Here is a 15,530-nt window from a genome sequence, read left to right as displayed (position 1 = left end):
CTGGTGGCCTTGCCGAGGCAGCGTGACGTGTAGATGGGTTCAATGGATGGGAGGTTGGTTCGTGTGATGGTCCGGGCTGCGTCCACAACTCTCAACAATTTCTTGCGGTCTTATATGGAGCTGTTCCTAAACCATGCTGTGAACCATACCGGAAAAATGCTTTCTACTGTATATACATTATTCCATGGCCATTCACAGCAGAGTAGAGAGACTCGTCAATTGCAGAGTAGAGGGACTCATCAATACCTGACTAGGGGCTTCTTGGCTTCGTTTAGTTCAGAGATACAGCGGAGAAATGGGCCCTTCGGCCCACCGAGTCCGTGCTGACTAGCAAACCCCTACAGCACTCTAGGGACAATTTACATTTTTTACCGAAGCCAATTAACCTACAAACCTGTATGTCTTTGGAGTGCAGGAGGAAAATGAAGCACTCGGAGAAAACCCACGCAGGTCACGTGGAGAACGTACAAACTCCATGGAGACAGTACCCTTCGTCAAGATGGAGCCTGGGTCTCTGGCGCTGCAAGGTGGCAACTCTACAGCTGCGCCACCGTGCCGCCCACGTGATGGATGATTCTTGTCGTATCATTCTGATCAATTTTGTAAAAACAGCCAAAAAATAGGAAAAATGCCAAACTATTTGAATCCCCAGTGAGTGAGTGATACAGAGTTGTTGAGGATAATAACCTTTGGATAATAATAATAATACCCCTTCGTGGCTAAACATTGAAAACACAGCAGTGAAAAATTCCTCCCTCTGTACTTTGCTTTTTCCCAAAACGGAATCCCCACATAAGTTGGTTGGTGAGAACTTCATTTTAAGAAATTCTATTCGAATTTTAAATCAGATAAGAAGTTTCAGCACATTGTCAAATGTCTCTATTTACACCCCCATATGTCACTCCTTTTTGCCATCATAGACGGATAGGGTGTTTGCTGTCTGGAGGGACAAGGGCCTTGCGACCCTCAGAGATCTATATATTGACAAAAAGTTTGCTTCGTTTAATCAGCTGAAATCAAAATTTAACCGTTCCAACTCTCATTTCTTTCACTATCACCAAATTAGGCACTACGTTAAAGCTACGTTAATTTTCAAACCATGCCTGACAGTTGCCCACTCTATGAGCTCCTGCAGCTTCCTCCAGACTCCAAACATCTAATATCTCGCTTTGTAAGTCTATTCACCACCTCTGTATCCACTACCCATCTGAAAGAAGCCTGGTCTACTGAGCTGAATTTCGAGGTGTCTGACGACACTTGGAATGAAGGTCTGACCAGAATCCAAACTTGTTCGATCAATGTCAGGTATAAACTGATTCAGTTTAAAGTCATCCACAGACTCCATTATTCAAAGACCAAATTACATCGAATCTACCCTGCTATTTCTCCATTATGTGACAGATGCAAAAGTGCAGATGGTTCTTTAACACATATTTTCTGGCTCTGTCCTCATATACAAAGATACTGGTCTAAAATATTTAAGTGGTTTTCTGGGGTCTATGGAAAAGATATTCTCCCTGATCCAGAACTGGCACTTTTTGGATGCTCAGAGACTGCTTTGTACTTCACGTCTGAAGAACAACAAGCACTGATGCTTGGTATGGTGGCAGCCAAGAAAATGATCCTAACAGACCTTACCTTGGTAGTCATGAAATGCTTTGAGAGGCTGGTGAAGAATCACATCTGCGCCTTCCTCCCTCGGAACATGGACCCGTTGCAGTTTGCATACCGTCCGAACAGGTCCACGGACGATGCGGTCTCCCAGGTCTTGCACACCGCTCTCTCCCATCTGGACAGCCAGAAGGGGGGCTACGTGAGGATGCTGTTCATAGACTACAGTTCAGCCTTCAACACGATAGTCCCCACCAGACTGGCCGGGAAACTAATGGAATTGGGGCTCAACACCTCCCTGTGTGCCTGGGTCCTGGACATTCTCACCGCCAGGCCCCAGGTAGTCAAGATGGGAGGGAATACATCGGAGTCCCTCACCCTGAGCACAGGATCGCCCCAGGGTTGCGTCCTCAGCCCCCTATTGTACTCCCTGTACACACATGACTATGTGGCTAGGTTCAGCTCCAACTCAATAACTAAGTTTGCTGATGACACTGTGGTGGTGGGCCTGATCTCAGACAACAACGAGAAGGCCTACCGGGAGGAGGTGGCTGATCTAGCACTCTGGTGCCAGGATAACAGCCTCCTCTTGAACATCAAAAAAAACAAAGGAGCTGATCATGGACTTTAGGAGGGCACATCATCCGAGGACGTACACTCCATTGAGGATAAATGGGGATCCTGTGGATAGGGTGAACTGTTTTAAATATCTGGGAGTCCACATCTCTGAGGATATGACATGGGCATCACACGCCTCAGCACTCGTCAGTAAAGCAAGGCAGTGCCTTTACCACCTCAGGCAATTGAGGAAATTCAAAGTGTCTCCGAGGATCCTCCAGTGCTTCTACGCAGCGGCGGTGGAAAGCATCTTGTCCGGGAACATTACCATCTGGTTTGGGAATTGCTCTGCCAAGGACAAGAAGGCTCTGCAGAGAGTATTGCGTTCGGCCGAACGCACTATGTGAACTTCACTCGCCCCCCTGCAGGAACTATACTACAGGAGGTGCAACTCCAGAGCAAATAAAATCATGGGAGACCCCTTCCACCCCTGCAACGGACTGTTCCAGCTGCTACGGTCAGGCAAACGCCTCCGTTGCCATGCGGTGAGAACGGAGAGGTTGAGAAGGAGTTTCTTCCCAGAGGCCATTCGGACTGTAAACGCCTTTCTCACCAGGGACTAACTCTACTGAACGTTTTTCCTTCCATTATTTATTATGTAAAATGAATATGTGTGTTATGATTGTGTTTATAATTTGTTTGGTTGTTTTGTTGTTTGTCTTTTGCACAAAAGTCCGCGAGCATTGCCACTTTCATTTCACTGCACATCTCGTATGTGTATGTGACAAATAAACTTGACTTGACTTGAAATCATCTACACCCCCCTGCTTCGAAAAATGGCTCAATGAAATGATAATAATCATACAGATGGAAAGGATACGCTTCTACAACACAAGGTACCAAACAACTTTTTAAGATCAACCATCTCAAAGTCCAATAATTTCATAATTTCATATTATCTACAGTGATGTAGTCCTGTGACCTTTACTTCTGCTTTTGCAATGCATGACTGTAGCACCATGTGGATTGTACCAATACTGTCATGTCTGGCGGCTTTGTTTTATTATTTTTTAATTTTATTTTTAAATTTTTTTTTTTTCCTTCCTTTTTTTTTTCCTGTTGTCTTTTTCAGTTTTTATTTTATTTTATTTTTTTGTTTGTTTTGTTCTGTTTTGTTAAAAAATTGTATGAAATATTAAAAAAATATTAAAAACAAGATGGAGCCTGGGTCTCTGGCGCTGCAAGGTGGCAACTCTACAGCTGCGCCACCGTGCCGCACACGTGATGGATGATTCTTGGCGTATCATTCTGATCAATTTTGTAAAAACAGCCAAGAAATAGGAAAAATGCCAAACTATTTGAATCCCCAGTGAGCGATTGATACAGAGTTGTTGAGGTGAAATTTAAATTCTTGCCGTGCAGGGCATGTATCAACAACAAATTCTCCGTGGGACAGTCTGGATTGTGTACATTCTTATCATTTTGTTTTGAAATGTTTCGTGTTGCTTCACATGCACTGTAATGGACTTTGTCTGTTCAGTCTGAAGAAGGGTCTTGACCTGAAACGTCACCCATTCCTTCTCTCCAGAGATGCTGCCTGTCAGCCTACACAGTGCGGCAATGAAAAAACAGATTACCTGTTGCTTAATAGTTGGAGGCACAGTGGTGCAGCAGTAGTGTGGCTGCGCCACAACACCAGAGACCCGGGTTCGATCCTGACTACGGATGCTCTCTGTACGGAGTTTGTACCTTCCCAGGTGCTCCGGTTCCATGGAACAATCAAGAATTAGGGTCACTGCTTTAAAATGTGGGATCAACTATCAAAGAGCGATATGAAGCAAAATATATTTCACTAACGTCATGCATCTTTGAAAGTCTCTTTTCCAAGGGAATTGGCAAACAGAAGCTTTGAATAGTTTTAGAGGAAAGATAGATTCTTGATAAAGGGTTTGCCGTAAGTAGATGGGAATGTGAAGATGAGATTATAGTGAAATCAGTCTGAAGAAGGGTCTCGTCCCAAAACCACACCTACTCCTTTTCTCCAGAGATGCTGTCTGACCCGCTGAGTTACTCAAAGCTTTTTGTGTCTATCTTTAGTTTAAACCAGCATCTATGGTTCCTTCCTACACATTATCTGATCCCATGACTGAGTAGGCTTGGAGGTTCAAATTACTTACTTACAATAGAGACACAAGGAACTGCAGATGCTGGAAACTTGAGAACAAACCATAGTGCTGGAGGAACTCAAAGGGGTCAGGCAACATCTGGGGAAAGACATGGACAGCTGACGTTTTGGGTCAGGTTCCTTCTTCAGACTCAGTTGAGGGGAGATAGCTGGCAGGAGGAGATGAGGTGGGGCAAGAACTGGCAAGTGATAGGCGGGTACAGGTGAGTCGGGTGGAGGAGAGAAGAGTGGGGAGAAGGATGCAAAAACAGCTGATGCAGCTCAATGGAGACGCACCTGAAGAAAGTCCCAACCTAAAAGATCCCCCATCCATGTTCGCTAGAGATGCTGCCTGACTCATTGAGTTTCTCCAGCACTTTGTGTCTTTTACTGATGCTGTTTAATGTAAACAGAGTATTTCAATTTGACTTTCATATTATGCACGTGATACATAGAAGAAGCAAATCATGCGGAATAAAACCAATATAAAAAGTAATGGCGTGACTTCCACTGGCGGAAATATAATCACTGGCGTTACAGTCAGCTTGGTTGTAAAAGCTAGGTTATGTTTTCTGTTATCAAAAAAATGAATCTTAACAGTAACCTGTTCTTTCTCTATGTGAGTGTTCATATGTTCATAAGTTATAGGGACAGTATTAGGCCTTTCGACCTGTCAGGTTAACTCCGCCATTCAATCATGGCTGATCTATCTTTCCCTCTCAACCCCATTCTCCAGCCTTCTCCCCATAACACTCGTACTAATCAAGAATCTGTCAATCTCCGCCTTAAAAATATCTATTGACGTGGCCTCCACAGCTGTATGAGGCAATGAATTCCACAGATTCACCACCTCTGACTAAAGAAATACCTCCTCATCTCCTTTCCTTTCCTTGATCCTTGCAATGATCCTTTTTCTGCCATTTATTTCCGGATTTTTTTCCTGTCAATAAGATTTTTAAGTCGATCGTTATTATGTACGACAGATTAGACTTCCATGGTCATTCCTGATCTGAGCCAGTGCAGATGTTTCCAATCTTACTTGTCTGAAATCTTGGCACTAAGGAGCTTTGCTGAAGCCTTCAGCCTTCCCGGCGAAAAATAATTCCTTTCCAATTGCTGAACAGAGCATCTCCCTTGCTGGGGGATTATAGAATTGGTGAGAGGGAGAATTGGGATTAGGAGGGGAATTCCGTTTCACTATTCAATCATAAGACTGGCTGAGCCAGAGACCTGGGTTCGATCCTGACATGGAGTTTGTACGAGCTCCCTGTAGCCACGTGTGTTTTCTCCGGGTGCTCCGGTTTCCTCACACTCTCCAAAAACGTGCAGGTTTGTAGGTTAATTGCTTTGGTTAATAATTGTAAATTGTTCCCAGTGTGTAGAATAGCGCTAGTGTACGGGGTGATCGATGGTCGCCGCGGATCCGGTGAGCTGAAGCGCCTGTTTCCGCGCTGAATCTCTAAACTGAAACTAAACCGAGACTGGTGTCAAGACCTGCTCCTGGTGTGTAGGGTCATAGGGCCAGGCTAGCATTTATTGTCCATTTCCTCTTTTGAAAGCGGTGGTGAGGCCCGGCCCTGAATCATTGCAGCCTGGCCTCTACCTGGTCTATTGTACTTAACTTTGTATTATCTGATCTGTTAGGATAGCATTTGTGACAATAAGAAACCTAAATTATGTTTTTTCTAAGGTTGTGAAGAAGGTGTCTCGACCCCAAAACGTCTCCTATCCATGTTCTCCCGTGTTGCTGCTTGACATGCTGAGTTTAGTTTAGTTTAGAGATACGGCACGGAAACAGGCCCTTTGGCCCACCGAGTCCGCGCCGACCAGTGATCCCCACACAATATATATACTGTAGAAAGCCAATTAACCTGCAAACCTGTACATTTTTGTAATGTGGCATGAAACCGAAGATCTCAGAGAAAACCCACATGGTCGCGGGGAGAACATACAAATTCCGTACAGATAGCACCCGTAGTCTGGATCGAACCCAGGTCTCTAGCACAGAAAGCGCAGTAAGGCAGCAACTCTACCGCTGCGCCACCGTGCCGCCCTCCAGTTTACTGGAGTTACTCCAGCACTTTGTGTCCCTTTGTGCAAACCAGCATCTGCAGTTCCTTGCTTCTACATTTGTAAAATCAGTTCTCCAATATTTCGCGAAACCCTCTTAATGAAATCAGTGTACAACATTTAATGTTCTTCCTGTTGTAAGGCTTTCGTTTCCCTTTACTCCACTTCGGGCCCAACTGCCCGAGTTATTCCCTCCCTTGTCGGAGGGTCAAACGGCCACCACTCCACTCGAGCGGTTTCCAAGAGAGAGAATACAACAAAAGGGATTCCCCTGGGTTCTAGACCTCGGAATTATGGTGGGATATGATAAAAGGTTGAATTGACCAGAGTGTGCTGATGAGAGAAAACAGAAACCAAGAATGACTCAAAGCAAGTCTAAAATGTACAGGCTTTATTAAACAATGAGAAGTCGAATCTCACCAACACTACATAATACGTGACTAAACTTATGCTTTAAACTAAGACTATGGACGGAAAACTATCGGGCACGTCGTAAAACTTGCTTTACACAATTTTACCCCCCTTTTCCCTTTTGTCTCTCAACTATCCTATTTCGGGAACTTCACCAGGTCACCGGGATACTTACAGTTGGGCTCACGAGCCGTCCAGCAGAGCAGAAAGAGAGAGAGAGTTCTGGCTTGACTCCTGTTTTTATACCTGAGCTTCCTTTGAAACCCCCAGGTAGTCCTCTGGATAAAAGGGTTCTTTTGATGATTCCCAGTTTCGATCTGGCATGAACAATAGGCTTCCGATGATAAGGGGTTTGCTGATGTCATGATCCCTCAGCCTGATCGTTATCCCATCGCCTGGATGGATGGGTCATCCAAGATGGTGATTGTGCTTGTGCTGGCCTGTTTACCACCGTCTGCTGAGGCTTGGTTCCTTCCTTTGTGTATCCAAGATAATCCCGTTATCTCCGTCTCAGCCTTTCCTGTCCACACCATTCGCACAGTTGTGTGATGCCCAAGTCCACAGGCCAGAGAGGTTTGAAACTTGAAACCACTTCTTTCTGTGGATTGGGGTTTTTTCCGTTGCAGCCAGCAAACCTGTCTTTTTAAAATATCCATGTCATTATCCGAGTTCTTCCATAATTTTGGAGGATTTGCCCCAATAAGTTACACTGTGCTTGTCCCCCCCCCCTTCATGGAATTTTGTTGGTCTCTCTTTCCTCGTTTAGTTTCATCGACTGATCATCTCTGTGAAGGGCATGAGAGTGGCCAATCATAAGCACAATACACAGTGTATTCTGGGTTCCTAGTGAACCAACTCTTGCTATACTTCACAAAACATATCAACTGGAGGATGTTATACTTATTAGGAAGCACATAACCTGGATTCAGTTAAGATAATATACTTTACAATTTACATTGATTCTGTACAGACATTTGACATACTTGAGAGTTACCATGGCTGAATATGTGAACACGCTATTGTATGTACAAAAAGATAGTTGAACTAGGTACATGTTTGCAGTGTGCAGAAAGGAACTGCAGATGCTGGTATATACCGAAGATAGACATAAAGTGCTGGAGTCACTCAACGGGCCAGGCAGCACCTCTGGAGAAAAAGGATGGGTGACGTATTGGGGTCGAGATTCTTCTTGGATGCAGGTTGAAGGAACAGCACCTCCATATTTTGCTGGGGCAGCTTACAACCCAATGGTATGAATTTTGATTTCTCTAATTGCTATTAACGCTTGCGTTCCCTCTCCTCCCCCACCCTAATCATCTTACTAGTTCCACTGTCTGCAAGCCATGTATCTCACCATTATCCCCTCTTCCCCAGCCAACAATGGGCCATTATGGGCCCCACCCTTCCTTGGTCATCTGTTGCCAGCCCTGCTTTGCTCTGGCCTTTTTCTTACCACCAGTTCCCTCCCCTCTACTTTCAGTCTGAAGAATGGCCCCAACCCAAAAAGTCACCCATCCTGTTTCTCCAGAGATGCTGCCTGACCTGCTGAGTTATTCCAGCACTTTGTGGTTATGTATAAGTATGCAGTGTTTTTGTGTAGACAAAACACTGCCAGTACCCATATCATTTCTTGCTGTTGGTATCTTATGAATATGGTCCTATGGGATATTAAAGCTGGATCGAGTGGGTGCATGGCTCATTTCTGTTTGTAGAGAGCAGCATAATACCAGAGGGAGTTCCCTTCTTCGAAGCTATGGTAAACCTTTTGAAGGAAAGTCCACAATTTTTGTATATTTTTTTCCTTTGGAAATAATTTTGCTTCCCCTTACATATTTGCCTGCCAACCCACAGACCTCCCGAGCTGGCAGCGTCCCGTGTAATTTAGATGTAGTGTGTTCCCGGGGTGAGATTAGCTTGCATTGGCCGAGGCAGTCTGCGGCTAATGTATCTTCTGATTGTCATGGGAACGTCTCTGCTTTTGACCAAACTCCTTGGTAACATTTCTGGCGGTGTGTGAGGTAAGAGAGGACTTAACCAACATCTTCTTCCAATATACAACCATGTGTCGATCTTGATGGGCGATTATATCTTGGCAGTCATCCCACTCCATAGCATTAATTAACATTTTTTCGGGGGGGTGGCACAGTCGCACAGCGGTAGAGTTGCTGACCTACAACGCCAGAGACCCGGGTTCGAACCTGACTCCGGGTGCTGTCTGTACGGAGTTTGTACTGTGGCCTCATGGGGTTTTTTCCGGGTGCTCCGGTTTCCCCCCACAATCCAAAGATATGCGATTTACAATTTTACAGCAGCCAATTAACTTACAAACCAGTAATTTGTGGACTGTGGGCGGAAACATGAGCTGCTGGAGAAAACTCATGCGGTCACAGAGAGAAGGTACAAACTCCATACAGATATTACCTGTAGTCAGGATCGAACGCGGGTCTCTGGCGCTGTAAGGCAGCAACTCGTCCAGTAGTCAGTGTGCTGCCTACTTGTTCTTGCCTTTGAACTATGTGGGCCTCGCCGTACAAACTGAACCGTCACTCTCCAATAGATAGCCTTTTGGCCACTTTTCATCTCTGGCCATTGTCCACCCATCTGCCAATAAAACCCTTCCTCACCTATATCTTCCTTTAGACTTTAGAGATACAGTGCGGAAACAGGCCATTCGGCCCATAGAGTCCGTCCGACCAGCAATCACCTTGTACACTAGCACGATCCCACACACTAGGGACAAGTTTACAACTTGCAGAAACCAATTAACCCACAAACATTAATGGTTCAATGGTTACCACCTCTTCCACAGCCAATAACGGACCATTGTGGGCTCCACCTTTCCTTGGTCATCGGTATAGGCTCTGATTTGTTCCGTGCCTTTTCATACCTCTAGTTCCCTTCTTCCTTATTCTCAGTCTGATGAACTCCGATCCGAAAGGTAATTTATTCCTTTTATCCAGGGATGCTGCCTCACCTGCTGAGTTACTCCATCAGATTTTACCTATCAATGGTACTACCTAACGTTTGCCAGGATTTGTCCTGTCCCATCTCTGTTCTCAACTACCCCCCTCCATCTCCCCCCACCCCCCCACCTAGTACAATCAATATGAAGAAGGGTCTTGACCCAAGACGTCACCTATCCATGTCTTCCAGGGTGCTGCCTGATCCGCTGAGTTACTCCGGCACTTTGTGTCGTTCCCCATCTACACTAGTCCCACCTGTGTCTTTTTTTTTTGGTCAGTCTTTTTTGACCATGCTCAGTTAAGGGAAGACACTGTTGCAAAGCAGGTAACCTAATGATGTTGAATAAAAGAGGGTGCTCCAAAAAGAGTAAGGTTGAAGCTTTATTCTGCACGTTGAATCAGCCTGAAGAAGGGTCCTAACCAGAAACAGCGTCCGTACATTCCCTACCCAGATGCTGCCAGGATTTTGTGTTTTGTTTACGGTTCCAGCATCTGCAGTTCCTCGTGTCTCCACACTTTGATGCTTGGTAATGGTCCTAGCTCTTCCCATTTTGGGTTTGGTCCCAACGTTGCAGGTTTGGAGAGGAGGCCAACCTACAGCCAGCCTAACATTGCGGCACGTCGCCATCCTCGGCTCCCATCCTGAGGTACATGTGGCGCTTTAGGATATGGAGATTCCACACCAAGAACTGGAGGAGAGGCATGATGAGGCAGATGGTCCCAACGATGGTCCCGGCGGTAACGCCAGGGTTACCGCTGTAGTCCAGTGACCTGTAGATGAAGGTCTGCCCTTTGATGTTGGTGCCTCCCATCGCCCAGTAGACCAGGGTGAAGAGGATGTAGCTCATGCTGTAGAGGAGGACGCCAGTGAAGTGGGCCAGGTGAATGGGTGCGGCAGTCATGCCCAGCTCCAGCAGCACCAGCACCGAGTTCATCGCGTGCATGTTGATGTTAACGCCGTCGGGCCCCGTCTTACCCGGTGTGTAGTTCAAGCTCCAGAACGCAATGGTGACATAAAGGCTGATGACGCAGGTTAGGTTCTGCAGAGCCCACTGCACAATGATGCTGGGCAACAACACTGACGGAGCTGTAAGCTGAACCTTCCTCACCATCACACTGGGGCTCCCACCCTCCAGTTCCACGTCTGCAGCTGAAAGCACAAGGAAATGGTTTGAAACATGGTTTTAACTGTGCTATTACATACATTCAGAACGGAAATAAGGAGGAATTTCTTTGCCAGAGGGTGGTGAATCTGTGGAATTCGTTGCCACAGACGGAGGTGGGGGCCATTTGGGTATTTTTAAAGCGGAGATTGACAGGTTTTCGATTGGTACAGGTGTCAAAGGTTATGGGGAGAAGATAGGAGAATGGGGTTGAGAGGGAAAGATAGGTCAAATGTGATTGAATGGCGGAATAGACTCAATGGGCTGAATGGCCCAATTCTGCTCCTATGTCTTATGTCCCAGTGCTCTCGTTTTCTATGTTTTATGGTACTCACCTGATATATCTTGGGTAGGTGAAAGATAACACAGGAACTCTATCAGTGGATTAGTTTGGTTTAGTTTAGAGATACAGCATGGAGACAGGCCCTTCAGCCCACCGCGTCCATATTGATCATTGGACTGGCGGGCTGCAGCTGTAGAATGGAAGCCGCCAAGCCTAACCCCTGCTCGTTTCCCAAGGAGAACTCGAGGAGCGCGGCACGGTGGCGTAGTGATCGAGTTGCTGCCTTGCAGCGCCAGAGACCCGGGTTCAACCCTGACCACAGGTGTTGTCGGTACGGAGCTTTCCCTGTCACCACATGAGTTTTCGCCGGATGCTCCGGTTTCCTCCCGCACTCCAAAAATGTACAGGTTTGTAGATTAATTGGCTTGTGTTGTTTGTAAACTGTCCCTAGTATGTAAAATAGAGTTTGTGTACAGAGTGATTGCACGGACTTGGTGGGCCGAAGGGCCTGTTTCCACGCTGTATCTCTAAAGTCTAAAGACTGGTTACATTAGGAATAGCCATTGAAGTAGGTATACCAAAGACAATAAGTGTAAGCTAAACAAGAGAAAACAGGGTGAAAAATCACAATGTAATAAATGTTAAAAATAGTACTGAGAATTTGTAAACTTCCTTACATGGGCCGGAGAGCGAGATCTCTGCTAACGATGCTTCCTTGGTGATCTGTGCTTCCTTCTTTTGGCTGAATGCCACGTAGCAAATAAAATTGACCAACGCTAAGTTGAAATAAGCGGTGAGCAAGATGTAAGTCAGGTGGGTGAGGAAGATGAACCATTTGAGGTGGTTGGTCTGAACACCACTGCAGATGCACCAGATCAGGGTGTAGGCGGCCAGCAAGATGCGATACATCAACCAGATGACCGGGTGTAGCCTCCACTGAAAATGGGGAAGAGAAACATTAGCTCAACAAGCGGCAAGAGTGGACTTTAGTTTACTGACTTTGGAGCTACAGCGAGGAAACAGGCTGGCCAGCGATTACCCCGTACACTAGCACTATCCCACACACCAAGGACTATTTACATTTTTTACCGAAGCCACTAACCTTCAAACCTTTGGAGTATGTCTTTGGAGTGTGGGATTAAACCGGAGAAACCCCATGCCGTCGCAGGGAGAACGTGCAAACACCGTACAGACAGCAACTGTAGTCAGAACCAAACCTGGGCTCTGGCGCTGTGAGGCAGCGACTCTATCACTGTGCCACCGTAAGGACAAGGCCGTTATTATTGAAAGCTGTTGCTAAATAGTGTTGATAATGGAAAACAAAGTATGGGAGTCTGAATACAGTTTCTTTCCAACTATTGAACAATATGAACTTCAACTAAACTCTGAACTCCAAACTGCCTGCATGCATTAGGGACAATGGTCTTTGCTTTGTTTTACACCCTCTTCAGTTATTCCAGGTCTCTGGCGTTGTAAGGCAGCAACTCTGCTGCTGCGCCCATCTCCGCTCCAGCTATTGTACTTGAGTTTGGCTTGATTGTATTTATCTGATGTGATTGCTTAGCATGCAAAACCAAACTTTTCACTGTCGCATGGTACATGTTTCAATTATAAAGTTAAACCTGGGCATAAGGGAGAGCCTCACAGTTCTGGAAAGGAGTGGACAATGACTGCAAGACATTAGGTGGCTTAATGATCTCAGCCCTATTATTGGTGTTTATGCAGTTGACTTCCACATGTCTGATGATTGGAAGTTCTAATCGAAGGCCATCATGGTCTTCATGGAACATCCGGGAAAAGCAGAGCGTGTGCCATGTCTTAGTAATAAGTATTAGCGCGGGATTTATGGGAGGGTTGTGGGGAGGTGGGGGGGGGGAAATGAATTGTAAATGTATCATCCTCATCTTTATCGTAAATTGATGCACATTGCACAATAAACTTATGGTTGACAGAGGTCATTGAGTCACGGAGTCATACTGTGCGGAAACAGACCCATTGACCAACATGCTCATGTTAAACCAACTAGCCCCACCTCCCTGCGTTTGGCCCATATCTCTCTAAACCTATCCTATCCATATACCTGTCAAACATTGTGATAGTGTCTGCATCAACTACCTCCACTGGCAGATTATTTCATATATCCACCACCCGTTTTGTAAAAATGTTGCCCCTCAGATTCCTATTAAAACTTTCTCCCCCCTCCTCACTTTAAACCTAGGTCCTCTGGTTCCCGATTCCCCTGATCTGTGCAAACGACTGCGCATTTACGTGATCTATTCCTCTCATGGCCTTATACACCTCTATAAGATCATTTCTCATCCTCCTGCGCTCCAAGGAATAGAGTCCCAGCCTGCTCAACCTCAGGTGGGTGGGTGATCAGTAGGCAAACCTGCTCTTCAGTTAGACAACATTGCGAGTGCATGGCATTCTTACAAAGAGACTTTGCCTCAAAGAGAAATACCTTGTTCTGACCTGGTTTGATCATCTCAAAGCTCCATAGCTCTGCTATCAGGCTTCCTTCACATCTATACTAATCTATCTGTGTTTGATCTATCCTCTGATCTGTTCTGTATCTCCCCATACCTCTACTTTCCCCCCTCCGTGACTCTCAGTCTGGTCAAGGGTCTCGACCTGAAATGTCACTCATTCTTTTACTCCTGAGTTGCTGAGCCTGACCTGCTGAGTTATTGCAGCATCGTGTGTCTAAACCAGCATCTGCAATTCCTTCTTATACACAATCTACCTTATCTGTTTGGATAGCATGTAAAATAAAGCTTTTTGCTGTACCTTGGTACACATGACAATAATGAACCTAAACCTAGGATGCAAAGACTGTAAACCATGGATCATTGGATAAATCACAGCTCGAGCAGCTCAATGTTAAAACCACAGTAATATAACTTCTGCCGTACCTGTGACTGTAGAATTAAGTGTGGCTCTCTGGGCTTCAGAGAACATTTTTCCACTGTGAACTCCTGTGTAAGGTGCTTGATCCAAGAAGACCCCATTTGTTTGTTTTTTTCGTAACAGTGCTGTGCGACGCCCTTACTGAGTCCTGGCATTAGCCTGCTCCGTATTTATGTAGATGCATTTGGTCCTAATGGTTGGAACTTGTTAAGAATGACTCAGTATTGATAGCAACTGCAAAGTATGCTGCCAGTTGTTTGACTTCCCTCTTTTCCTCTCACTCCTTCCCCTCCCTCTCAGCGAAAGAGAGAGAGAGTGAAAAAAAAATCTCAAGCCTTGTGTGAAATAGCACTGGATCTTGAATAGCGGAGACTTCCCAGATGTGTATCAGGCACTTTGAAATCTTGCAAAACAACTTTTCCCCCAAATAAGTCCCCGCGTTTGTGCTTTTGGAACGCTGATGGAACAGTCATCTCCTCTTGCTTAATTGGGGACTTTTCCCTGCTGCCTTGTTCCCATCCATGGGTCGCTCACTGCACCCCTGGATTGGTCTCCTCCTCCCCACCCCCCCCAGCCCTGACCAACACCAACATTCTCTCTGACCACTACAGAAACCACACCAGAAGTGGGATTAGTCTGAAGTTGGAATGCACCATTAAAATGCATGCCAGTATCTCAAAACCTACAGGATGAATTAAATCCAGCACAGTGATCACTGCCAGCTCTGCATTAGTGATGTCAAAAGGGCCACGCATTGCCAGAAAAAAAAGTTCACTCTTAAAGCTCGGGTTTGTCCTCAAAAACTTGTTTAAAGGAGACTTTTTAAAATCTGTTTAGGGCGATGGATATGGCCAGTGTTTGTTGCCCATTGCTATTTACCCGTGAGAAGATGGTGATGAGTCACCATTGTGACCCACTGGAGCACTATGGGGCAACACACTGGCACAGCTGGTAGAGCTGCTGCCTCACAGCGCCAGTCACCCCGGGTTTGATCCTGCCCTCGGGTGCTGTCCGTGTGGAGTTTGCACGTTCTCCCTGTAACCGCATAGATTTCCTCCGGGTGGTCTGGTTTACTCCCACACATCCCATAGTTGTGCGGGTTTGTGGGTTAAGTGGCCCTCTGTAAAATGTCTCTAATGTGTAAGGAGTGGGTGAGACAGTGGTATAACATAGAACTAGTGTGAACGGATGGTCGACTTGGGCCAAAGGGCCTGTTTCCATGCCAAACATTCTTAGTGAAACCAAAGAGTACATAGTTCGTCATTAGCATTGTGTAGTGCACCTCAGTACACATGACAATAAACATTACAAATTAAAATAAACCATTGACTGTTGATTGACCTTGTGAAAACAGTGAGGTGAACATTCACAGCGGGCCGGACAGCATCCGTCTGGAGTGT

The 15,530-nt window shown here is 45.8% G+C and overlaps 1 protein-coding gene across 1 annotated transcript; it reads right to left on the bottom strand.

The window, feature by feature from the left end:
• Nucleotides 1-6,779: 6,779 nt before the first annotated feature.
• LOC129704711 (protein rolling stone) lies at nucleotides 6,780-14,663 on the bottom strand. Its single transcript, XM_055648020.1, has 3 exons — nucleotides 14,136-14,663; nucleotides 11,901-12,159; nucleotides 6,780-10,927 (listed from the first exon to the last, which is right to left on the bottom strand). Exons 1-3 carry the CDS (start codon nucleotides 14,283-14,285, stop codon nucleotides 10,383-10,385), a joined length of 954 nt encoding a protein of 317 aa, XP_055503995.1. The 5' UTR covers nucleotides 14,286-14,663; the 3' UTR covers nucleotides 6,780-10,382.
• Nucleotides 14,664-15,530: the final 867 nt, after the last annotated feature.

This window comes from Leucoraja erinacea, chromosome 16 (assembly GCF_028641065.1).
Source record: "Leucoraja erinacea ecotype New England chromosome 16, Leri_hhj_1, whole genome shotgun sequence".
Taxonomy (NCBI): domain Eukaryota; kingdom Metazoa; phylum Chordata; class Chondrichthyes; order Rajiformes; family Rajidae; genus Leucoraja; species Leucoraja erinaceus.
This window is presented reverse-complemented; position numbering and strand designations above follow the sequence as displayed.